Genomic DNA, 26128 nt, shown 5'->3' with positions numbered 1-26128 from the left:
TACCAGTTATTCTGACCAATGTTTTTTTTCCTAAATTGTGAATGTCCCAGAGATTATAATTGGTAGCTCTGACTGATGGAGATTATTGCATAAAGTCTTTTTCCTCCAACATGTTTAGTAGAATAAGAGTTTTTGAACTGTTAGTTGTAGGAGCAAGCCATCAGCCTCTCTCCAGAGTGACTGGTTGAGCAATCTCTCTTTTCATTGGAAGACTCTGAGGCTCAGGCAGGTCAAGTAACTTAACCAGTTAGTTAATGGCAGCAGAGCCGGGACTAACTCAGTTCTCCTAACTCTAAGCCTGGCTTACTCTCCACTTTACTGAATGTACTTCCAGGTGTTACTGGACTATGGGCCAGGTTGCATTACTCTAAAAGCAATAAGAGAGTGTGTTGATGGGGATAACACGAAAGCTGACACCAGCATAGTGGACAAGCTGTAAGTTCTACACTCATTCTTATGGGAAGGCAAGCATGATAAATAAATTGGTACATAAGTTACCTTCAACTATTGCTACATGCTATAAAGAAGATCAAATGGGGTGATATGGTGGAGTAGTTCCACCTTGGTCCTAGAGGTCAGGACTTCATTGAGGAGATGAGTTTTGAAGTGAGACCTGAGTGATGTTGACAGGTGGCAGCCATGCCTGTGGCTACAGGGAAACCATTCCAAGCAGATGCAATAGCAAATGCAGAGGCCCTGACACAGGAATGCACTTGGCGTGGCCTGGGGAGAGAAGGAAGGCCCATGTGGCTGCAGTGTGGCGATGACAGGGCAGAATGAGGGGAGACGAGGTCGCAGATGTGGCCAGGAGCCAGTTCTCACCAGGCCCTGTGCAATGTGGTTATTTCAGTTGCAGTGAGAAGCTAGTAGAAGATATCCAGCAGCAGAGTGACAGAAGTGGATGCATGCTTTTAAAAAGACCACTTTGGCTGTTCTCTGGAGATTGGACGGCAGCCCTGAGATGAGTTAGGGGCTGTTGCTAAAGAGGTCATGAGAGAGGTGACAAAGGTTGGCCGCTAGAGTAGACAGGACTTGCTGATGAGTTTTTGGTTGGAATCCCAGGGGGATGGTGGTGCTGTGCACTATAATGTGCAAGACTGGGGTGTGGGGGGAATCATCAGTAGTTCATTTAGAAGTGTGTAAGGTTGGAGAAGTCTATTGGAAATCCACGGAGAGGTGAAGAGCTGGCATTACATGCGAAAGCCTGGAACACAGAGGCCTGTCTATTTAGGGCCACCTCAAGGAAGCAGAGTAGGGAGTAATTATTCCCTCAGTGCAGGGGAGAAATGCAAATTTCAAGAGGAAAACCCTGAAGATAGCAGGATGGAGAAGGCTGGGAGACGAGGATTGGGAGGTGGGACGGGGCGGTGGGGGGGAGCTATCTCAAAAACGGTACAAAAACCCAGCGCTCTATGTCACCTCCCTAATCCCCAACACACACCTCGTATTTGAATAATTCAGCGGCAATTGTGTTAAAAGGAAATACTGAAACATTAAACATAATACAAGCAAAACATAAAACAAAACAAAATTGAATTACATAGATTCATTCAAGTACCATAGAAAGTAATCAACAGTTTTTCTTTGATACTTAACTCTGGGAAGATGTTTCATAATATGCAAAAGGGAGTTTTAACTATGTTACGTGCAGCTTGTAAGTACCAAAAAATTACAAACTATGCCTTTCAGGGTCAAATTTACAATGGAACATGTCCACGGGGCATAAAGAGTTCTAAGGAGCCCCCCAAACACCCTGTCCTCCTTCTGTTCTTTCTAGAATTGTTTGAAGTGGCAGCTTTGACGTAGATAAAGTTACTTTGGCTCTTCATTAGTAACAGTAGTCAAAGATATTTTCAAGTATGTCTCTTACCCAGTAATGGGGGAAAGGAATGGTGGCAGAGTCCTCTCGGTTCCTGTGGTTGGTTGGTTGGGATGTTTGAAATTAACACGTTGTCTCAAAAAGGAAATTGTTTAGCCAATGTAAGTTCTTAACTTCGGATAAAGTGCGTAATATGTAAAAGAGGACAGCTGTTTTGTCAAAGAGAAAAGAGGGGCATAAAGCTAGTTGAGTTCTCCCCATGGCTAGATTTTTTAATGAAATCAAAAGAGCTTCATTTATTTGAGTGGCTCTGATTAAAATGAAGATTCTACCCACCTCATCGACAGCTAGATGAATTGGGGGCAGGGTTGATAATGGGCTGCTTAGGGGAATAAAATCTGAGGGAGGAAATTCAGTGGTACAGCTATTTGGTTTACATAGTACAGATTTAGGACAAAGTTGCTTTGTTCTCCCATAGCCTTCCCAGTCAATAACCAATAGCTCCGTAGGAATCGTTGTCACATGAAATAAAATAAAATTAAATGTATTAGCGACAATGTATTAGTTAGGTGGAAAGAAAACTCAATTGTGGATGTGACTATTTTCATTTTGGTTTTTTGTTGTTGTTTTTCACTGTGGCATTTGAAATTGCTTCCTATTTTTATTTCTTGAGAAAACGATGTTTGGCTGTTATTGACCAAAAACACATGTGGGGCTTAGAGTGTACATACATACTAGAGTTTTGTTTTGCTATTATGATTCATTGTCTGGCTAACGCATGCCATAATTACCCATATTTGTACACATGTCATGGCCTTTTGTAATGAAAGACGACACTGTTGATGGCATAAGCTCTAAACGGGGGTGTGATCAAGGGAATTTTTTCACAGTCCTTACCAGTTAGGTAAACAGTCTGTACTTTGAAGTCTGGAGTAGCCACTTGAAATATGTGACCTCCAAAATTCTGCATTTTTTGTTTTTTTGTCTCCTGGCGACATAACGTATTTATACTTTGGCCACCACCTCCTCATACAGAAAGTTCTGCTGCTGTTTTAAAGTTTAAAACAACAAACGGGAAAGTTGCGTCAGATCGAGGATTCAGTGTTACTGAAGCTACCCTCCCTGCCTTCTGTTTATGTGGACAGATAATAAGGATTCAGAATACAAATGTACCGATAAAAAGAACCCTGCTCGTGGCAGATTAGTGAGCATGCATCCTTGGTTGTAAAAACAGCACTCCAGGGGCCGGCCTGGTGGTACAATGGTTAAGTTCAGCACACTCTGCTTCAGTGGCCTGGGGTCTGCAGGTTCAAATCCAGGGTTTGGACCTATCTACCACTCATGAAGCCATGCTGTGATGGTACCCACATTGCAAAATAGGGGAAGACTGGCACAGATGTCAGCTCAGAGCTAATATTCCTCAAGCAAAAAAGAGGAAGATTAGCAACAGATATTAGCTCAGGGCCAATCTTCCTCACCAAAAAAAAAAAAAAAAAAGGAAGAAAGGAAAAGAAAAAATAGCACTCCAGGGGTTCTCTAGTTATAATATCATTTTCATTAAGTCTTTTTCACCATTTAGCAAAGACAACTTGGGGGTCGTGTGGGGGTGAGGTGGAAGGAAATTGGAAACAAGCTAAGGCAAAATCTTCATGGCATGAATGCCAGTAGAAACTGCAGAAACCTGAGGTCCTTCCATCTGAGATGTGATGCCGAGCTCCTCAAGTGGTCTCTGTGGTCTTCTGCTGTGGACAATCACAGAATAACCAGGCACTTGGCTGAGCTCCCAGGAGCTGCTTCTGAGATGTTTCAAATTCACAGTGGTCAGGTTCTGCTCTCCCATTTCCTTGCCTCTCCAATCCCCTCTCCCACTTTCAGGCAACCTAAAGTAGATCTAAATGTGATTTGAATTTCACATGGTGCCATCTTGGGTTATAGTTTAATGCGCTTCACATCAATTGCATTGATATAAAGGGCACCTGCAGAATTTCTCAACCCCAGCGCTGTCGATGTATTGAGCTGGATATTTCTTTGTGATCGGGGGCTGTCCTGTGCATTGTAGGATGCTGCACAGCCTCCTTGGTCTCTACCCTCTAGATGCTGGTAAACACCCACCCCTCCCCACGTGGCAATCAAAAATGTCCCTAGACATTGCTAAATGTCCCCTGGGGGCGAAATCACCCCCAGTTGAGAACCGCTGAGTTATAGCAAGGAAAACTAACATTTATTTGGCATCTCTAATGTGCCAGATGTGGACTAGATGTTCTATGTAATCCTGACAATTATCCTGTGACGTCTTATCTCCTTTTTATAGATTAGGCAGCTGAGGGATGGCAAGGATAAGTGTTGTTGTTCTTCCATTTTGATGTTTTGGTTCCTTCTTTATTTTTCAATACTCAACAATGAAAATGCATTCTAACAGAGAAATTATTTTATACCAAGGAAAAACAGAAAATGTTATTTTAAATATATTTATTCTATAATATAGCTGGGTATTTTAGACATTCCCTAAATCACAAGCACTTAACTTAAAAATGTGCCAAAAGTATGAAAAGCCAAAACATCGTTATTGAATATTGATTTACCCACCTCAATACAGGTCGCCTTTTCTTTACTATTCTCTTAATGCTGGAAAGTAACCTCATTGTCTTGGATTTGTCATTTCTTCTGTTTTCTGGCCCGATAAACTATCTTGTATCTAGAATCCATTATTTCCTTTCCTGCACGCACCTCATTTATCCCCATTCGTGTTTCTCACTCTCAGTATTCCATTTGTCATTGATGCGTGTGCTCCTTCCATGATCTCTCTTCAGCTTTTCTCTTCATGCTTTTCCCAAGGACCTCAAGAAAACGTTCCTCAATCCCATTTGAAAGAAAGAAAAAATCCTAATGAATGTGTGAAAAGAGTGACATACCCGTAACAAGAAAATACTGTTGTTTACTGTTGGAGGCTTTCTGGGAGCTCAGAAATGCATTGAAATTCCTGTATGTTCCGTTCAGAATTTCCGTCCTCTTCCTCCTCTGTTTCAGCTCCAGTTGGTTTTTGTTTACCTGAAATCAACATTAGTTATCATTTTTCCATTGTAAATATATTTTAGTGGCATTATAAATTACCGTGGGCTAGAATTGGAAAGCTAGCAATCATGCATGTCATTGTCAGAAAAGAAAGAAACTACGTTCCAAATTGAAAACTGGTGTCCAAGTATAATTTTTCAAAAATTTCAGAACAATTTTCTCAAACAAATATAGAATGAATATATACTAAAGATTTTGTTTTAACTTATTGAAGGAACCAGGGGGATGGTAAAGCCAGTTTAAGAGATTATGGGAGAGACAGAGTATTTATAGTTATTGAAAGAAAGAATAGTGGGCTAAGATTGGAAATTAGATACAGAATTGGTTAATGCGCGACAGGGCGTAAAACAATCATAAAAGGATAACGAGGGGTTTATCTTTTATACGAGACAGAAATTGTTAGCATCTCTGAGAGATGAATTCATTTCTACTGGACAAATTCTATCAGTTTTCTATAATATCTACCCTCACAGAGATATAAAATATCCTAATCCATAGTAAGTTAAGCAATCGTGAGTTAAACAAAGGTCTCCAATTTCCCTAGAAAATTAGATAATCCTTGGTTGCCTGTTAGATACTTAAGAAAACTTTTTTTGATATTGAAAAAGTAACATAAACCCATTGTAGAAAGTTTTAAAAATTCTAAATTTTGCCAAAGGAGAGAAAAAAGCTACCCTCAAACCACTACCCAGATGCAACCACTATAAATAGAATTCATATGTTTCCTTACAAGTTCTTTTCTAAATATTTTTAACAGTGGAGCCATTATTGTGGAAAAAAATTTGGCAGGCTACTTTTTTTCTTCTACTTACCGTCCTATTTCATATCTAGTTTGTTATATAACGCAAGTGTCCTGTAAACATTTTAATGTCTGTATAACGATGCATTTTTTGTATCATGATTCTTTTCACTATTTCTCTGAATTCTAAAATTATTTATTATAGATAAATAATTCATTTATTGTGAATTTTTCCAGAATACAAAAAAATAGGTAATAATATAATGACCAATAATATAATGACCAATAGATTGTGGATACAATCTAGTTTAAGAAATAAGATATCACTCATAGAATTGGCCCCTCCCTCCATGAATTCTCCGAATGTACTCTTCTCCTTTGATTGTGTACATACGTCTCCCTGTGTACTGTGTAAGGGTTCCTCTGGGTGTGTATTGAGGAATGAGATGCCAATCAAAGGGCAAGCACATCTATAATGTCACTACGTTCTGCTAAGTCTTGAACATGGCTGTACCAATTTGTGTTCCCACCAATGCATGAAAGTCTGGTTTCTCTACATCAGGAGTTGGCAAACCTTTTCTGTGAAGGACCAGATAGGAAATATTTAAGCCTTGGTGAGCTACATGGTGTCTGTCACAACTGCTCAACTGTGCTGTTGCGCAAAAGCAGCCATAGATGATTCATGAGTGAATGAGCATGACTGTGTTCTAATAAAACGTTATTTAATGACACTGAAAGTTGAATGTCACATAATTGTCATATGTCACAAAATACGATTCTTCTTTTGATTTTTTTCCCAACAATTTAAAAATGTAAAAGACATTCTTAGCTTGCAGGTTATGCAGAACAGATAGCTGGTTAGATTTGGCTCGTGGTTCATAATTTGCCAACTGCTGCTTGACTTCCTCACTAAGAGCTGGTATTTTCAGATACCTTCAATGTTCCCAGCCTACTGGGTGTGGAATGGTAAATTGTGATTTTAATTTGCATTCTGGATTAGCAGTGAAGTCAATTGGCCACTAGGATTCACCCCACTGGTTTACTATTCATGTTTTTTTCCTTTATACTTTCAGAGTGTGGGTCTTTTATTTATTGACTTATACTTCTTTCTATTTTCTGGCCAGTTTTCCTTTGTTATATGCTTTGCAAATGTCCTCAGAGTATTGTGATTACCATTCTACTTTTTAAAAGGTATTTTTTGATGAAAAGAAGTTTTTCATTAAAATTAAATTTGTCCAACTGATATTGGACGGTGTGAGAAAAATTCATATTTTTCATACACATTGAGAACGTGAAAGGTGACCACAAAAGAGAGAGATCACTTTCTTGTATGCAAAAGAGGAAATATTTCTTCATTGGACCAGGGGGAGAAGAATGTTCTCACTTTGACTCCAGACTCCTTTTTGGTCCAGTAGTTTCCTTGAACGCTAACATCTTGTCTGGTTGTGCAACCTGTCGTTCCACAGTGAAGACAGCATCTTTAAGCCCTGTTGTGGCCAGTGCTGCCCAAAGGCATGCATCTGATATTAATGAAATGTTACTCTGCTTTCACAAGTTTGCAAGCGTCTCTCTTCCAAGCCAGCTGACGTCATTCAAAGTAGAAAAAGACCCTCCCACTTGCGTTTGCTAATTGACTTTGATGGGCTCCTCTGTGTGCCTAAGTGGTTTCTGGAACAGAGAGAACTGTTGTAATCTGAAGAACTTTAGAAAGTCACACTGGCTAAGACTGCGCACCCCAAGCCAGCAAGGAAAAGGAGCAAAGTTGATATGCTGGTCAGCAAAGCGAGGTTTGGCTGCCTTGAGCCTTTTTAGACTTTGTGCTCCTGTGAAGGCTGTTCCTTCTGGAGAGCTGGGCCCACTTGGAACTGGGCTGGCATGCTTGACAGACGCCTCACGTCTTCTCAGACTAAGTGCTTTATTCCTGGGGTAAGCATACGGGCAGGGATGCAGGCCAGATGCACCGTGTGGTTTAAACAGGAATGTACTGAATTGTTAATGTGCTCAAGCTGAAATCACGTTCGTTGCTTCACTTTTTTAAAGTTTTCCTTATCTTGCCAGAAATGCCATTCACAGTTTTTTTATGGAAATATTCAGGTGGTTTAAGCAAGTAAAACTGTAACTCTGGTTTTAAACTCTATGTTATTGAGATCAATTTAGTAGTTGGGGGGAGAGAGAGCGACGCAGAGAAACAGTGGAAAATGGAAACGCTTTTTCCAGCTGCAGACAGCCCCTGGTTGCTTGTGGATCTTGCTGACAGCCTGGCCACTGGGCTTTTTTTTTTTTTTTTTTTTTCCTGAGGCCTTTCTATGTAAATCAGGATGATTTGACTGCTTGTGGTACCGCAAATTAAAAAAATTAATTGCTGTTTGTCACTTAAAAAAAAGTTGAATTTAATGAAATACAGAAATGAAGTCTAATGTTTAAAATACTCAAAGACAGAGGTTTACCACACAAAGATTAGATGTTTTGGTCTTTAGATTTGGGTCAGAACTTTAAAAAAAAAAAGACCACATTGTTATAGGTGCCCTTTTAGGGAGGGGTTCAGAAAAAGTAATTCTAGAACCCAAATGTAAAAATAAAAATCCTAAGGTTACAAATATCTATGCTAATAGGATTTGAAAATATCATTTTAAAATCAATAAAATACAGTTTGTCTAGAAATTCTTTCCAAGCCAGCTCTTTGGTTTCCTGGTGTTCCAACCTATACTGAACTTAGTTGAACAGAGAAAAAAAACTTGCTAAGAAACGTCTGTGTATGGTAATCATTTGTTCTGTATTGTATCATATGAAAATATTCGTGCAATCAGTAAACCCTGAGATGGTTTGCTTACTCTATGTGATTTCAATGATGTTTTATTATATTTCATTTTAAATTTTCTAAAGATACAGTTTTTTTGGCTTCTGTTGGCCCCCGCAAATTTTGTATACCACAGCTATATTTCGTTAAGCTCTGATGTGGCTGGCAATGTATACACTAATTATAAAGGATTTCTGGGCAGTCGATGCTTCATACAAATTACTGAGCTTTTCAAAGGCCACTCACGTTTAATTCAGAAATTATTCAATACCTGTTTGTTTTGAGGGGCATCTGGAATCCTCATTTTCCGTTAACTTGCCTGCTTTCTAAGAATGTCACACACAAAATAGCTGTTCTAGTTGTTTCTGCAGAGGAATGCTATTATGAATTAGGAAAATGTATGATCCACAACCCAAACTGCCAAGTATCCAAATTGCCAAAAACCTTCCAGTCGTCATTTTGAATATTTTTAGCAGTGAAATTGGGCACAAAAATGTCACAGTTCTTTCCTTGGGATGTCAGTCTCGATGACTCCAAAACAGTTACTAGATCCTAGATCCCCAGTGCTAGATTTTTGCACGGGTTTGTCGCTTCTCATTTTAATTACCACCTGTGTTTCAATAGCACTGACAAATAGATGGATTTTTGTTTTAATGCTTAAGGTTTAAGTCGTTATAAAGACTTTATTCTGTTCCCACTTTGATCCAGTCATTCTCAAAGTTCCCAAAGTAATGCCATTCTTAAAGTAATGACAGAAACCTTTCTTTCAATTTGGATGATAATATAAATGGAGAGAATTTTTAAAAATACGTATATATATATTTATGTGTGTATGTATATGTACTATGGAATAACTTTTTAGGATGCTGAATAAACTATGTGGTCTTTACTTTTATTCTTATTAAGTATGATTTCAGTTTTTATATCAGTTGTACTTTTTTGTACCTTGAGATCATAATGGTTTATAACGTTGTGAAATTTCAGGTGTATATTATTATATATCACTTTCTGTATATACTGCATCGTGCTCACCACCAGTAGTCTAATATTTATCTGTCACCATACATATATGCCCCTTTCCCCCTTTTGCCCACCCCCTGACCCCCTTCCCCTCTGGTAACCACTAATCTGTTCTCTTTGTCCATGTTTTGTTTATCTTCCACATATGAGTGAAATCATATGGTTTTTGTCCTTCTTTGTCTGGCTTATTTCACTTAATAAAATTCCCTCAAGGTCCATCCATGTTGTTGCTAATGGGACGATTTTGTCTTTTTTATGGCCAAGTAGTACTCCATTGTATATATATACACCACATCTTCTTTATCCAGTCCTCAGTTGATGGGCACTTGGGTTGCTTCCACATCTTGGCTATTGTGAGTAATGCTGCAATGAACATAGGGGTGCATAAATCTCTTTGGACTGTTGATTTCAAGTTCTTTGGATAAATACCCAGTGGTGGGATAGCTGGATCATGTGCTATTTCAGTTGTGCTTTTTAAAATCACTACAAACCCCCAACGTGTGAAAGCACATTTAGAAATTATACATTTCTCTTCTTTTTTTTTCAAAGATTGGCACCTGAGCTAACATCGGTTGCCAATCTTCTTTTTTTCCTTCTTCTTCTCCTCCCCAAAGTCCCCAGGTACATAGTTGTATATTCTAGTTGTAGGTCCTTCTGGTTGTGGCATGTGGGATGCTGCCTCAGCGTGGCCTGATGAGTGGTGCTAGGTCTGCACCCAGGATCTGAACCAGTGAAACCCTCAGCCATCAGAGCGCAGCACACGAACTTAACCATCCGGCTACAGGGCCAGCCCCTAATTCTCTTCTTAGATTAAAATGAAATTAATAAATCAACAAAATTTGGTACAGATAATTATTTTTCACCGCCAAGAGGAAAAAAAATAAATATGACTCCGACTAGTGTTAAGTATATTTTATGAATTCTGGTATTGTTGCATTAAGTTTCTTGAACATAATATCCTTTGTGACTGGGATTGTGTGCCATTATTCTTAGGCCGAAATAGCCAACTCCTCTATCTCCTTTCTTCTTTTCCTTCAAATAAAAATGATCTCTCGGATTTGTGTAGGTTTTTCTGTTTATAATGTGCTGCCCATAATGTCGGTTTTTTCTGACTATGGGTAAGAGCAAGTGTTTGGATTCAGTTAGACTTATCTTTGAGTACTAGGCCAGCTCCTTAAAAACTGTGTGATTTGGCAAGTTTTATCTTCTCTGAGCCTCGGTCTCATCATCTGCGTAAAATTAGGAATAATAATATCTCTGTTTTAAGGTATTGGTGAGAATTTTTCTTAAAAATTACGGTGCATACAGACCGCTTAGCACAGTCCCTACAGGTGTTAAGAGAACGTACAGACCTACTTACATTTTCTGCAGTGGCTCATAAGGATGGAACTTAGCTCTGAGATCCCGATGATGTCTGGGAGAGGACCAAGGGTAAGTTGCGTGTGAGTTGTTTTTATTTGCATATTGGGAGAAAGATCGAGAGATTAAAGTACATAACAACCCTGTAAAGATATCCAGGTATCTTAACTGGATATCTGTGGGTCTGGGATCAGATGGCTGGGAGGGAAAGGCAAGTGAGAACCTTCTGGAAACTATATGCAGATATTTGAGTCTCTGTGTGTATACATATGTACATGAACATCTTCTAGCTTCAGGAGATTCTTGAAATGGCTCTCAACTCCCAAATGGTAAAGAACCAGAGCTCCTGAATGGTAATAATTCTGAGAAAACAAAAAAATGGCAGAAGTTAAATATTCTCAGAAGTCTACTAATTTTTGAATTGTTCTTTCTTTCTCTTTACCTTTATATTGCTAAAGCAGTTTAGAAAAAAGAAAAAAAGGAAGTTGACATTTGACTCTGTATACCCATATACTCTAAAACAAATCATGGTCTAAGCCTATAGGTTCGTCCATCATTTTTCAGATATAATTTGTATTTAAATGGAAGCATGATGTTTAAAAGGTCTGGTGGCTAATACGTGTACATGAGGATGCTTTAAAGGATCAGCACGAAGATGCAGGCTTTATCACCTGGAGATGCCAGAATGTTAATTTAACCCCGCCCCAGAAAACAATCAGTTTGTGGAAATGATAATTTTGTGCAAGCCTGACAGACATTTGCCAAGTTATTTTTATTGTTCAAATTGAAAAAACTTGAAAGACAGCTTTCCATGGCAAAGTAATTAATTAAAAGCTATTAATATGAAACATAGAAGAAATATTAAATGAAATGTTGTGTGGAGGAACACCCCACAATCTCACTACTTTTGGTCAAATATTTTTATTCTGGCAAATGATATCCCAGTGCCTTTCCACGAGCATCTGTATTTTTCTGGCTGTAACTATAGTGTGGTTACTCTAGACTGTTCTGGGTTCTGCATTTTTCCTGTAGCTGTATTTTGAGATCACTTTTTAATCACGGTGTGATAAAGCATTGTGTGGATTTACCATAGTTTGTCCAAATAAAAGAGTTGTTTTTTGTTGGATTTTTTAGTTGATTTTATAGTTTTGTTTTTATAGATAAATCTGTAATAACAATTTTGAGCATATGGTTCTTGGCTCTGTTAAATAACTTCTTTGAGATAAATTCTCAGATGTGGAGTTATTTCCACAATGAGTTGATTTGAATGTTCTTATGTTCTATGCCTTTCCATATCTGTTTTCAAAATGATTATACCAGTTGACAATGCCAGCATAATATTAATAATATACTAATTTCATCACAGTATGCTCCACATTAGGTATAATAATTGCTTTAAAATGTACATAAGTATACAACATCACTTCAATTTCTATGTAGTAGATTACTAGCAAAGGTGAATATTTATCTGAATATTTTTGTATCTCTGTGTAAATTATTTTATTAGATTTCCTGTGTTTAGATTCAGATGTTACTTTTGTTAGATGTGAAGAGTGGCTCTTTATAGAATAAACTCTTAGACCATTTTCTTCCTATCCAGTCCCAGCTATCAAAATATTTCCTTTTATAAAAACCTGCTGATGTTACTAAGGGGTACTTCAGTGTGAGACAACAGAGCATTAGTTTGATTAGAAATTGACACTAGACCAGTTAAAAGATTAAGCCTCGATTTTGCGAAGTGGAACCAAAAGCTTTTGACTTTGTTTAGATATCTAACTTATTTCCTGCAGAGAGCTAGTAACTCAGACAAATATGAAAAAGACCACATCTGACTCAAGCTGTAGTTAAGATGAAAGTGTCTTCTGTCTCACCTTTGGGTTCATAGATTTTGCATTGTCAAGGACAGCACAAACCAGTAAATCGTCGTTTTTATTGATTCAGAGCTGTCAGAGCCAAGAGGGGACTCTGTACCCTTGTAGCTTCCAGGGGGCTCCCACTTCCAGTGGTCATTTGGAGGAGCACCCGTCTCCCCGACTCTTCCTGCAGAGTTGGAGAACTGGAATTTTCTACACTCTTTCTTGGTAAGGGAGCTGCTGTCGTTTTTTACCTTAATGTAATATGATGTCATTTGGGGACCTTACAAACAGTACCTACCTGCTTTTAAAACTTGGTCGAATTATATAGTGTTGTTACCTGTTAGTGGCATTTTAGGCATCAGAAAAGAGAAAAATCTGACCTCTGAAATCATATCTATATCCTTATCTATGCTATCAACACATAAAATAGATCTGCCAAAGTCCGGAAGGTTCCACACGCTCTGATACAAGTGCCCTTTTCACAAAGTCTGTTTGTTTCTTCCTGGGCCTCCTAATCTTCCTGGTTACTCAGGGACAGAAAATGACTTTGGTTCGAGAACATGAAAGGATGGACAGAGCTCACTGCACTGAGAGGAGAACAGGATTTTATTCTTGGTTCCAGCTCTGCTTTCTTCATTTGGGAGCAAGCTAATTAACATCTCTAGGCTTGTTTTATCACCTAAACAGTGAAGGTAATAATTCTTATCTCTCCGTTGCTCTATATGGGAGGTTGTAAAGACCCATAGGGGGGTTACGAAATACTTAAAGCATCTCAGAATAGCTGTTTATAGTTTTGTCTTTCCTTTGAAGCCCAGCAATGGCTTAAAGAATGTACCTTCGATATTAATATATATTGAATCAAGTATTTTAACCTCGGATCTTTTTTTTTTCTTTTTTCTTTTTGGGCCTCTCCTGTCTTGGCACCAGCATAGGGATTTCTGCCGCATGAAACTTGATGAGCCTGAGATCCGTCCTATTGGGTCCAGGTTTATAACCGTTTTCGTGACTTAAATGTTCAACAGAAACACATGCTTGGAACCTTTCAAGGCTAAGTTCCACATCAGCGGGCTTTTTCATCATTCACAGCCCCACTTCCAAAGGCTTTTACAGTAAACTGCGAATAATTAATGTGAGCGTGATATTTGGATATTTTTAAAAACGAGTTTATATATGCACTCAAATACAACAGTATGAAAAAGAAGTAACTTCATGATATTGCCAAAAATAGTAATCACCTACACATGATATGTGTTGAGTGCTACCCAGGTGAAAGAAAACGTGATCTCCATTGTTGAGGAAATTACCACTTATGCAGATAACAACAAGAGAAAAAAATGTGTGCGCAACTGTGCAAATATTGAGGACTAAAGAACCATGAATGTCTGTTCTAGGCAGGATAAATATTTAGAGAATTCTCAGGGTAAAAGATTAGTTGAAAGTTCAGAAGTTGTGGAATATAGTTCAATTTAACAGCAATTAAAGAATAGGTTTGTCAACTCTCTTTAATATGATTCAGTTGTGTATGTTTCTCACTGTAGCTAGACCGTGGCGGCCCAAGATGCTGACATGGCTGGATTTGTGCTCCGTAAAAGTTTGTATTTTAAAGAGATCTCCAACCCGTGCCCTCGTCTTTGCATTTCATGGGAAGGATAGGAATTCACAGGCTATTGTAGGAGGCATGACAGGATTCAGGGTCCCCATGAGAGCCATCACTTGGCTGCTCCTGGACACCTTTTGAGAGATGTGATGTTGTAGCTGGAACAGCTAATTGGTGGAGATGTTGCAAGTTGTTTGTTTAAAGAGATTCAAAAAGAGCAAGTTGTCACTGAGCTCCACATTAATAAAGCTACGTAAGCCAATAAGAGAGAATTTGTATGAATAATAAAAGGTCCTTATTGCTGATGCAATATATGCTTTGGGTTGAGAAAATGTGTATTTGTTTAATTTCTACAGCTGAGTGAGTTCACTTGCTTTCTCTGGGACTATTTTTCATTCTAGCAGCATAAATTTAGCACTCATAATACCACTAAAATTGAAGATATTATGCTAATTGAAATAAACCAGTCACAAAAGGACAAATACTGTAGATTCCTCTTATCTGAGGTTCCTGGAATAGACTAAGTCATAGAGACGGAAAGTAGAATGGTGGTTGCCAGGAGCTGGGGGAAGCGAGAAATGGGGAGTTAGTGCTTAATGGGGACAGAGTTTCAGTTGGGGAAGATGAAAAAGTTCTGGAATGGGTGGTGGTGATGGTTGCTTAACATTGTGAATGTACTTAATGCCATTGAACTGTATACTTAAAAAGGGCTAAAATGGGGGCCGGCCCCTGGCCTGGTGGTTAATTTCAGCACATTCTGCTTCAGCCTGGTTCAGTTCCTGGGCGTGGACCCACACCACTCATAGGCAGCCATGCTGAGGGGTTACCCACATACAAAATAGAGGAAGACTGGCACAGATATTATCTCAGGGCAAATCTTCCTCAGCAAAAAAAAAAAGAAAAAAAAAGGCTAATTGGCAAATTTTGTTGTGTATCTTTAACACAAATTTTTAAAATGCAATTAAATTAATAAAACCCTTTAGTGATTATGTGTGTTGCATGAGACCAAATGCTTTATGCATATTATTTAATCCTCACAGCAACCCAGGCAAGGAGACACATTGTTGTCTCTATTTTACAGATGGAGAATCTGAGCACAGTCAGAAATGTCACAAGTCTAGGGCCGCACAGGTGTCAGCAGCGTAAGTGAGGACTGGACGCCAGTAAGGAGACTGTCACGTGCACACCCCACACACAGACCTGCCTGTCTGTGCCTGGCTTCCTTTTTTGTTGTTTTTTTGTTTTTCCCTCTGATAATTATGTTCTTACTGCCCAGGCTGCTATTGCGATTGCAGCCTTCCATCAGGCATAGGGACTTGGGTTCCCTGGGTCTTCATTCATGGAGCTCCTCCTTGACCTTTGGGCCCTGAGGGTCCTGCAGCAGAAGGTGAGGCTGCCCACCAACCCTCCAGTGGTCAGCCAGGCCCTTCAGGCCTTTCCAGCAGCAAATCAGAGACCAGCTGCCTACTAGCTTCTTAGCAGATCTCTTGAAAATCCCCCAACAGACCTGCTACCAAGATCGCCTCAAAATTAACTCATGCTTTAAACATCATTTTAACCCTGTCTAAACAGGCCACTTTTCTTAAAATGCTTTTTTTGTCTTCTAGAATGTTCCCTCAAAAATTAAAAATGACTCGTTTTTTCCTTATCGTTATGTCCCAGCTACTTTTCAGAAAAACCAGAGCACAGACTCATTTCCACAAAGGAATGTATATAAAAGCCAAATAAAGATATTTTTGTAAAGACTGCGTATATACCATTTCTTTCCCTTTTTTTTTTCTTGCTGAAATCTGTTTACCCAGATTTCACATAAGGTTTTCTGTTTGTTTGTTTTCGTTTTGTTTGATCTGTTTAGTTTGCAGTTACAGACTTTGGATCAAGCATGTGCTATATACCATCATTCTGTTGCATTACAGATGAGAAGACAATTAATTCTGTGGTAAAGTCAATTTCATGAAACAAGAAAGAAAGGTGCTTGGGGGAATTCGACTGAGTCAGAGATGTTTGCTGATTCTGCTACCTATTGATTTTTGCCTCTTTACGTTCCTCTACTTATACTTTTTAATTGGGCAAAATGATGAACTTGAAGGCTACTGGCTACCTCCAGAAATTTCAGTGTCTTTGAAAAGCTCGTTGGGAGCACGTGCTATTCCACTGTTCTCCTTTCTACCTTTTTCATTCTACCGTGGAAAACCAGATGGTCTGCACCAGCTGAGAGAAATCATTTGCAACCCAGTATATTTGCATAATTTCCTCTCTGCCCTTAATCTGGAACAAAGGAAGCAACATCATAGGCCAGCATAATGAATTAAATCAAGTTCTTAATTACAGAATTAAGAAACTTTTTGAACATAGTTTAAGATTCCATGCTCGTATTTCTCTCCGAGTTCTAGCCTTCCTTGTGAAATGTGATTTCCATTCCAAGCTTTTTCCTGATTAGTTCGTCATTTCAACAAGTCCAAATGCTGGCAGTTTTTACAAACCTAAGGAAAATAATTATGACATTTAAAATACAAATAGAGACATGCAGACTTTCAAATCTTCTACCCTCCCGCTGCTTTCTTGAGGCCAGTTCAGTTTCTCCTAATAAGGACGTTGACCTGCTCACAGGGCTGTGACAAGTATTTTCACAGGTCTGTTCTGTCAGTGTATTCACCGCATAGCCTAAGCTGAGCAGGCTAGAGTGGCCTTACTCACCGAAGGAGTATTCAGCCTAAAAGTACATTCTAGCACCCAAGTCAGTCTCACTATACTTCATTCTTATGCTTAGAAAAGGTAATGCCTCTTTATTTGTATTCCTGTTTTCATTCAGAGTGCATGAACTGAGGTGACTTTTATACATCACGTCCCATGGCAGGGCTTCTCTCTGAAGCAGGGGAGAACATGGCATCTGTTCCTGTTAATTCTTACCACACCGGCAGAACATAATTGCTTTATCGCAAGGGCTGTGAAGATAACACGTCACCACTGTATGAATGCTCTTAGGTTACGGAATTTAGTCAGTGACTAATGTTATCGTGGACGTGTACCGAAATAGACAACAGTAGGATTGCTAAATTGTGAAAGAGAAGAGTAGTCAGTAATAATCAGCGAATGATAAGCAAGTACATGGCTTAAAAGCATTCCAGGAGTTCCATTTCTAAGTTTTGCTACCTGTTTGTTGTTTTCGAAGAGTTTGTTTTAATGAAACTTGTCATTTTTCAAAAGTATATATTTCATTGTTATATAAATGACAAGGGCACATATGCATTTAGTTGCAGAATTGTGTTTCAAATGATACTGAAAGGAACCATCTCTTGGTTGCATTTCATAGTTTTTAAGGGAGACTGTTTTACATATAATATTTAGTACCTTTGAAATTATTAGCTAGTATATTTGATTTTCTCATCTTCTGAGCAAAAGAAGGAATATATACATCTGTGTCAATAAAATCCATAAACAGTATGGGGACATATTTTCAATCTATCAAACATATTACATCATCTCTGGTAAAGTTGTAAATTATACTAATCTTTTAATAAAATTATTTTTCTTATTCATGAAATGTTATAAGTTTGGTAGCAGAAAAATGCAATCTGTTCAGTAAAAGATAATGAAAGATAATCTTAGGGAAATGGGCTTTCTAAACAATAATATGGCTTAAATTTTAATTCTAAATGATTATGTGCTTTAAAATAGAATTGGACTTTAAAATTTTATGATTCTTTATGAAATCTATATTTTTATATACTTGGGAAAATCTTAATTAAGGACATGACTCTTCTCAACTGTTTTTAGGTCAGCCAATGTATGATGTAAACTGAGGATGGGAGCGTTTCTTTTCTTTACAGTTGACTGATCTGTGTTGATTTAGTATAAGTTACACATCAAAGTAAAATGAACTGCAAAGACGTCTAAAGCTAATTGAAGGGAAAAAGAAAGTAAATGCTTGGTAAGAGGGAATGCAATGCTCCCGGGCTTGTGAACTATTGACATTTCTTGTTCGTTGGCATCTCGATTGAGAGTGTGAAGTTAGATTTCCAGCTTCGTTCTTTAAAAATGTCCCTTATACTCCTTTCTGGCAGTCGAGGGCTTTGCATTAATCGTATTTATCCTAGAATGTCTGTTTATTCTATTAACTCTGACAGCAGCCATTATCTATTTCATTGCCCAAAGACATTGTAATGAAGTAGTATGAGCAAAGCTTTATTTCTAGTATAAACAACAAATATTATAGGCATTGGTCAAACTCTAAGTATTCTGGTTAATGTTTTGAAAACTTGATATTTATCAATACCAGCAAGTGGCTGGTAGCTTAAGTACAGTCATGTGTCTCTTGACAATGGGGATGTGTGGGAAATGCATCGTTAGGCAATTTCATTGTTGTGTGAACATCGTCGAGTGTATTTACACAAACCTACACACCTAGGCTCTATGGTACTAATCTTACGGGACCACCATCGTACACGCGGTCTGTTGTTGACTGAAGCGTTGTTACGCAGCGCATCACTGTGCTCGGTTAGTAGTAAAAGGGAACTTACGTTTCTTCAGAAAAACTGGAATTGCCTCTAATTAGATCAATGACATTGAACACATCACCTGGTATCTCTGAGAGTCAATTTCCTTGTCTTTACAATTGAAGCAATGATATGAGCCTTATCAACCTCAAGGATCAAATATAATATATATGAAAATCTTGAAAATAGGAAATCACTGTGTGATGATAAGGGATTAATAATTTGACAACCATTGTTAAGCACGGGCATATCTTCTTCCTCCTGACTTGGTCCCTTAAACCGCTTGCCTGGAGATTTGACTTCTTTTAGGAACAGTCTCCTCAGTAAGCTGCCTCGAGAACTTCCATTGTGCCTGGCCCCAGCCCTCCGCCCACCCTCCACCCCTTTTACCTCCTCTGCCACCTTGCTCTGGCCTTGAAAAGGCCCAGAGGCTGTCGGAAGAGTCCTAGCAAGAAAAAAATGGCGGCCCTCCCCAAGACAGTTGAAGTGCAACCTGAAGAGGAGCTGAATGGTGTAGCAAAGTGGTCACTTGTGTTGGGCGCACCTGAGGCCATGGCGGGTAAAGGCTGAAAAGAAAGCCAGAGTAATTGTGTTTCTTTGTATTTTGTTGTTTCTGTTTTTGTATGTTCATTTGTTTTGAAATTAGGGCCACAGGGAAGAGGATGCCATCTCTTGAAGTGTCTCAAGATACCATGAGGCCAAAGGCCCAATGACAGAGGAATGGTGTCCTTATCAGAAGTAAGGTAGAGCAGACAGGAGATAGCTTTTCTGAATCTGAAAATGGGTCCATCATATAGGTCCATAGGTAGAACCTGCCTATTCTACACATGGATTGGAGGGTTCCGAGAACTAAAATATAACACAACCGCAGAACCGTGTGTGGCTTCTTTCTTCAGAAGTCACTTCTGGAGTGAAGATATTACAGTGTTGCAGGGAGCCAAACGTAATTTATCTAAGACCTCTTGTTATTTGAGCTTTCTAGATTTTTTGGGTTCTGGAGAAAGAGCTACTTGGAGTTGTTCTTCTCGAGGTATGAACCTAGTTAGAAAAAGTCATTATATTAAAAGAAGAAAAAAATTCAGTGGCTTTTTTTAAAAGCTGCGGTTTCCATATGTTAACTCGGCATTTGGTGTTAATTTTACATTTGTTCTCAGGATGATAAACGATACCACACGAATGATTATAACACTTGAATAAATGGAGCCTTTATTTTATTTCTTTTTATGCTGCAGCAGAGCTTTGACTAAAGCCAAGAGCTCTAGCTATAATCAAAGAAGTATCTGGCGTGAGCCCAGCTGATTAGGATCCACCGTGTTTGATCTGACTTTTTCTTCCCCCTCTGGGGTATCTGAGTCAAGTAACTGACGGGTAAAATATACAAAAAAATACACCTCTCTGGAAGGTTTTCACGAGGGGTCGCTTGGTGGGGACTGTGATGCCCCAGAGTTGAGGGCCCCCTCCATGTTCCGGAAGGCCTGGATCTCTGCAGTCGGTGGACTGACAGCCCCACCCTGTGGTGGTGTTTGCGTATCTCCCTGCTTTTAGGGCTGGAGCCCCAGGAACCCCATGGGTGCCGCCATGGTCTGGTCCTCTACCCAGCTCTTTTTCCACCACACTGACGCCTGGTTCATGCAAACGTCCCCACCCGTCCAGCACCCACTCTGTGTCCTGCTCATTCTGGGAAGCCTGCAGCGTCGTGTCCCCCTGACGCTCTGAACTTCCTCATCATCAGTTTCTTTTTCCCCAATTCCTCCAAGCAGCCGAGTCCTTTCCAGCCTCCTGGGCTTGGCACTTGCTGTTCTTTTTCCTAGAATGTCCTTCCTGCCCTTCGCTGTTATCCTTAAGGTCTCAGTTAATCTACAATTCCTCGGAAAGGCTTTCACCAACTACCGTCTATTAAAGTGGTTGCTCCCATTAGTCTCCATCGCAGAACCCAGTTTATTGACTCACAGATGTAATTATTTGATTTATTTATTGTCTAGACCAGTGGTTCACTTTTCTAGCAGTTTCTTTTCCAAGTATTTCAGTGTGCCTCCTTTATGATGCTGAAATGAAATTTGTAGTTAATGCACACAACTGACCCAAAAATTGTAAAATCTTTAGAAGGTAATTCATTTATTTATTTTTAAGTAGCGTGTATTTCACTTTGTGATTGTGCAGGCAGGACCACACTGGAAGACAGGACGAAGCTGTCACATGCCCGCCCTATATGTGGGCAGCATGGATAAGGCCAGTTAACAGTGGTGTATGGCACAGGTGTGTGGCTGTTGGAGACAATAGTTAACAATTCTTGGAAAATTCCAAGCAAAGTACAGTCTTCCACTGATTTACACAGTACTCTCCTTTCTAGAAAATTCGGTATATTCGGCAACTATACAAAAACGTTTTGTGCTCGTGTGCAAAATAGAGTTAGATTTCTAGGTTCGGAGCATTTTGTAAACAGATTTTTCACCTACGTGCATTCCAGCAGGACAAAGGGCATGAGGGATGCACATCCCTTTTATTATTACTTGGGACTGTTATGCACAGGGCAGGACATTTATATCCCCGGCCACTGCCCACAAACAGCCCTTAATGTTCCTTAATTATTGAGATGACAAAAAGTGAGGCAACAGATTTCTGGAACACCCTTTTTGGGAATGACCAGTCTAGACTATAGGTTTTCCTGAGTGCAGGCGCTGTTTGCTTTATCTGCTATAGAAGCCTGGCATCTAGCAGTCATCTGTGTCGTAGGAATGAATGAACGAATGCATGAAAGGGAATACAGAGACACGGGGAAACACATTTATCCATTCAGTCAATGAGCAACTGCTCTCTGTGCCAGGCGCTGTTCTAGGACCTCAGAATACAATAGTTATTGAAACAAACTCCCCACTCTAATGAGCTCAGTCTCTCTCCGAATATGAAAGTACTCTGTGACAGCGGTGGCACCTAGATTTCCTATGTAAGGTGACTGTCACTTTGGTGCATCAAGTTTTCTTTCATTCAGAATACTTACTGGATGTAGTTAAGTCAATGGATTATGATGGAGAAAACTGGATGGGGGTAAAAAGCAGTGGAAGGGAGTCAGGGTGGTGACAAAGAGGTGTGAATTGTGGTTAAGAAACGAACAATAGAATAAAATGAGAGCCTGAACATAACTTAATTATTTATAGATTCCTCCTGTCTGTCTACACAATATATCAGATCAAAACATTTAAATCCAAATCATTTTTGTTGTTGCTGTTCTCTCATACATGACAATAGTGAAAAGGCTTTAAGTGGCTTTTGTCCCCTGTGCAATACCGTTTATATAGTAGGTGTGTTGGATGCAATGGAGGTGGCTCCTTGAAATCAGGTTGAATTGTAAACCTGCGGGTTAGGTGCCCATTTGGGTATTTTGCAGTTAGTATAAGTATCTTCTTGTTTACATAGCGTTTGCTTTGGAACCCCCCCCATCCTCAGTTTCAGTCGTCAGTCAGTCGGTTGGCAATCAATCCATGGGCCAAAAGGGGCTGAGAGAAGTTGGCAATAGCTGAATGTGACTGTTAGAAGTTGAATGTTTTCGCTTGCAATTCTGGAAGCTTCCCTGGGAGATGTTAATTCAGCTTTAATATCGGCCCTAATGGAGCTGAAAAAAATGGTCATGACTGATAAGGAGCATTTTGGGGATCTTCGTTGGCCTCCATTTCCTTTTTTTCATTTCTAAATTATTTGGGAACCTATCTTGCAGGTATAACCATAAACTAAAATTGCCCGTTGCCCTCTGAGAAGGCTACTTCCTCAAAAAAATAATGTCACTGTACTTTCAAATGATGTTTGGAATTTACAAATAATGTTCTTAAACTGGTGCATTTCTTGGCCACACTCTTGATTTTTAAACACTATTCTCTGAATTTTTCTGATGTCAGGTTTGACTTTTATGCTTTCTGCTGTGGTGGGCGGTGCTGAAGAGTCCTGGGTTGTAAATTTGAGTTTCCAGCATAAACTGCAGACTAAACTGTTCTATATCCAAACTAAGCGATAAATACAGGAATGTGATTTTTTACTGGAGGTAGCCACAATGCAGGGGAATGGAGTGGTCCAACATAATACAGAATAGGCACTCCGGGAAGATTAATTACATCAGTGTTACATTAATAAATTGATGATGAATCAACATTGTAAGAACAGGGAGATGAAGGGGCTGGCCCCATGGCCAGGTGGTTAAGTTTGTGCCCTCTGCTTCAGCGGCCCAGGGTTCGCCAGTTGGAATCCTGGGCGTGGACCTACACACTGCTCATCAAGCCATGCTGTGGCTGCATCCCACATAGAGGAACTAGAATGACTTACAGCTAGGATATACAACTGTGTACTGGGGCTTTGGGGAGAAAGAAAAGAAAAGAAAAGAAAAGAGGAAGATTGGCAACAGATGTTAGCTCAGGGCCAATCTTCCTCACCAAAAAGCATTAAAAAAAAAAGAATAGGGAAATGGAAACTGAAATGTCTTTGACATTCAAAATTATTGAAACAATCTCAGAAATAGGTGGTGTCTTTTTTCTGTGTCGTGAAGGGTAAGAAAATGAGGCTCAATGAGTCTTTTTTTAAATTAACATTTAATGTATGTTTATAATAACTCATCTATGCCTCATGAGAATCACGTGAAATAGGTCTATGTCTGTTTCCATTTTACAGATGAGGAAACCGAGGTGCGGGACTTTAAGGGATGGCTTTGATACAGAGCTAAGATGTTATGGCAACAAAGCATGACAAGGAAGCAGACTCAAGCTTGCCAGGTTACCCTGCAGCTCGGGAGTCAGGTTAGGGACCCGCTGGCTGCACAGGTGGCAAGTAGCAGGGCACAGTTGTCTGATTTCAAAATCCATGCCCTTTTCACCATCTTTTGCTACAAACCCAGTGAATTCCCTCCTCGCTGTAGGAGGAGATGTAAATGCCTCCTCATCGTCAAAGCCAAGGGTTGTTGTCCGTAATCCTAATGCCATTTGACCTTCCTTTTCAGTCCACTGCTCAGCGCTCCTTCATCACGTACTGTTTTTTCTTGCCTCCTGCTTCTCGGAACACGACCTCTCCTTCTTGGCTGACTTTTCCCCCATCTTCTACATGAGCGTTCCCCAAAGTTTTATCTTCAACTCTCTCTCTGCTTTTATCTACTGTGAGGACCTGTCTCTTGGGCTTCTCATCTATTCCCTGGACTCAATCCTCACCTTTCCACAGCCATCCTTAGATAGAACTTGGAAAAGGATCCACTCGTATATGTGCATTTGCAATAGTGCGCTCATCTAAGGGCTATCCGTTTCTCCAGAGTGGCTGTAGCATGGTTCGTTATCATTTTTAAGGTAAATTTCTTAATTGCTATTTTCCAAACCAGCCCCGGTTCTAACTTCCATATCCTTACTAGGAGGCGTTTACCCAAATCCAGGTCAGTTTAACAACTAATGATCAGTTGATCACATGCTACATCACCTACACCACCAAATCATCAAACCTTAATGATTTAAGCCTCTTTTGAGTTTTGTTTCTGTATATATCCAGATGTCCTGTCCTTTTTAGCCATCTTTTTAAAATGCTTGTTAAAAAAACATTTTCAACTTAATTTATATTTCAAAATTGTAATTATCGCGTTTCATAGCACTGTAGATATTTTCCTTTTAGTTATAACTACTTAAGTCGTGTTTATCTAAAGACATTTTCTTCCAAATGTTTTGATAGTAGCAAGAAATACTTGTAAAATTCATAGAAATTTGACTAGTTTTATTTAATGTTTCCTTTACATTGTGTAATTATTATTTTCTCCTTGTTCTTTTTCCTAAATGATTATATGAAGACTCTATTTTAGTCATTTTAGAGACTTGACACAGAAGTAGGCTTAGGTGAACTGATTTAAAATTCTTTTTTTAATTGAGATATAATTGTCATATAAAAATATTAGTTTCAGACGTACAACAAAATGATTCGATATTTGTATCTATTGTGAAATGATCACCACAATAAGTCTGGTCAACATCCATCACCTCAGTTACAATTTTTTTCTTTTCTTGTGGTGAGAACTTTTAAGATCTACTCTCTTAGTGAATATCTGAAGGAATGGGTGAAGGTAGTCAAAAGGTACAAAATTCCAGTCATAAAATAACTGAAACCTGGGAATGTAAGTAGATCTTAAAATTCTTTAAATATAAAAAAGATAGCAAGAATAATAACTTGTAAAGTAGTAGATTTTAAAGTCCATAAAATACTGCCATGGAAAATTAGAGTCGAATCTTAAGCGCACTCTTGATTCAGTGAGTTGTAAACTGTGTGCTGATTGATTTTGCCAGTGCGTGAGAGGCTGCTTGTCTGAGCTCAAGCCCGTCCCCTCTCTCCTTCGCATTCACGCATTGCTTCTCTTCCCCGTCTTGTCTTCTCACACATCTCAGAGTGTCCTCACGGGCCTTTCTTCTTCATGGGCCATTTTTCCTAGAAACAGAAGAACAGATTTCCAAAATAAGGATTTTAACATCTCAGCCCCCTGTTTTAAAATCTTGGGTCACTTCTTATTATTTATAGGATAAATTGCAAACTTATTTGCCTGGTGTTCCAGGCTCTCCCCAGGATTTATTGCTCGGACTTGCCATTCCGGACAGCACAGCTGCAGTTCCTAGACAAAGTTTGATTGATTCATTGATTGAGTGGTTGATTCACTACAACCCAGCAGGTCTACTCACTTGAGAAGGTCTTGTACCAATGACCTCATCTTTCATCCTAGTTGTGGTTCAAATCCTCTTCCTTCTCTGGGGGGGTCTTCTCTGTTCCCCAGGGAGGTCCATTCTCTGATCCTGGGTGCAGTTTACTGTTTGTCTTGCTTATTATTATTTACTGCCATGTTTCTATCTCTTGTTTTCAAAGAGTGTGCACTCTGAAGTTGAGGTGTGAGTGTTCATGTTCCTTGTATTCCCTTTAGTCTCTTATTCTAGCAAGTACTAGTGACATAGTGTTTAAGAGCATCCTTTCTTTTTAAGATATGACCAGACACAGGGCCAGCCTGGTGGTGTAGTGGTTAAGTTCGCCCACTCTGCTTCGGTAGCCTGGGTTCGTGGGTTCAGATCCCAGGCATGAACTATGCACTGCTCATCAAGCCATGCTGTAATGGTGTCCCACATACAAAAAATAGAGGAAGATGGCCACAGATGTTAGCTCAGCAGCAATCTTCCTCAAGCAAAAAAGAGGAAGATTGGCAACAGATGTTAGCTCAGGGCCACTCTTCCTCACCAAAAAAAAAAAAAAAAAAAGGGATGTGACCAGACAGGCAGCATGATATGGTTGAGAAAAGCAAGTATGTGAGCTAGAGGGTCTGAATTCACATCTTTGCCTATGTACTCCTAGTAAATATGCAACATTGGCCATGGCACATAAAATCT

At 39.3% G+C, this 26128-nt stretch overlaps 1 protein-coding gene across 6 annotated transcripts in view; it reads left to right on the top strand.

The window, feature by feature from the left end:
- The window catches only part of CACNB2 (calcium voltage-gated channel auxiliary subunit beta 2), a 353051-nt gene that overhangs the window by 167323 nt on the left and 159600 nt on the right, over nt 1-26128 (top strand). Inside the window, exon 1 of one of the 6 annotated variants that reach the window (XM_008531237.2) lies at nt 7044-7556. The exons of the other annotated variants lie outside the window; for them this stretch is intronic. Coding sequence (XP_008529459.1) covers nt 7506-7556 — 51 coding nt within the window. The 5' untranslated portion in view covers nt 7044-7505. Of the gene's footprint in view, nt 1-7043; nt 7557-26128 lie in introns of those variants that run through there. 6 annotated transcript variants of the gene reach the window in all.

The sequence above is a fragment of the Equus przewalskii genome, chromosome 30 (assembly GCF_037783145.1).
Source record: "Equus przewalskii isolate Varuska chromosome 30, EquPr2, whole genome shotgun sequence".
Lineage (NCBI taxonomy): Eukaryota > Metazoa > Chordata > Mammalia > Perissodactyla > Equidae > Equus > Equus przewalskii.
Note: the sequence above shows the minus strand (reverse complement) of the source record. Positions and strands in the feature narration are given on the sequence as shown.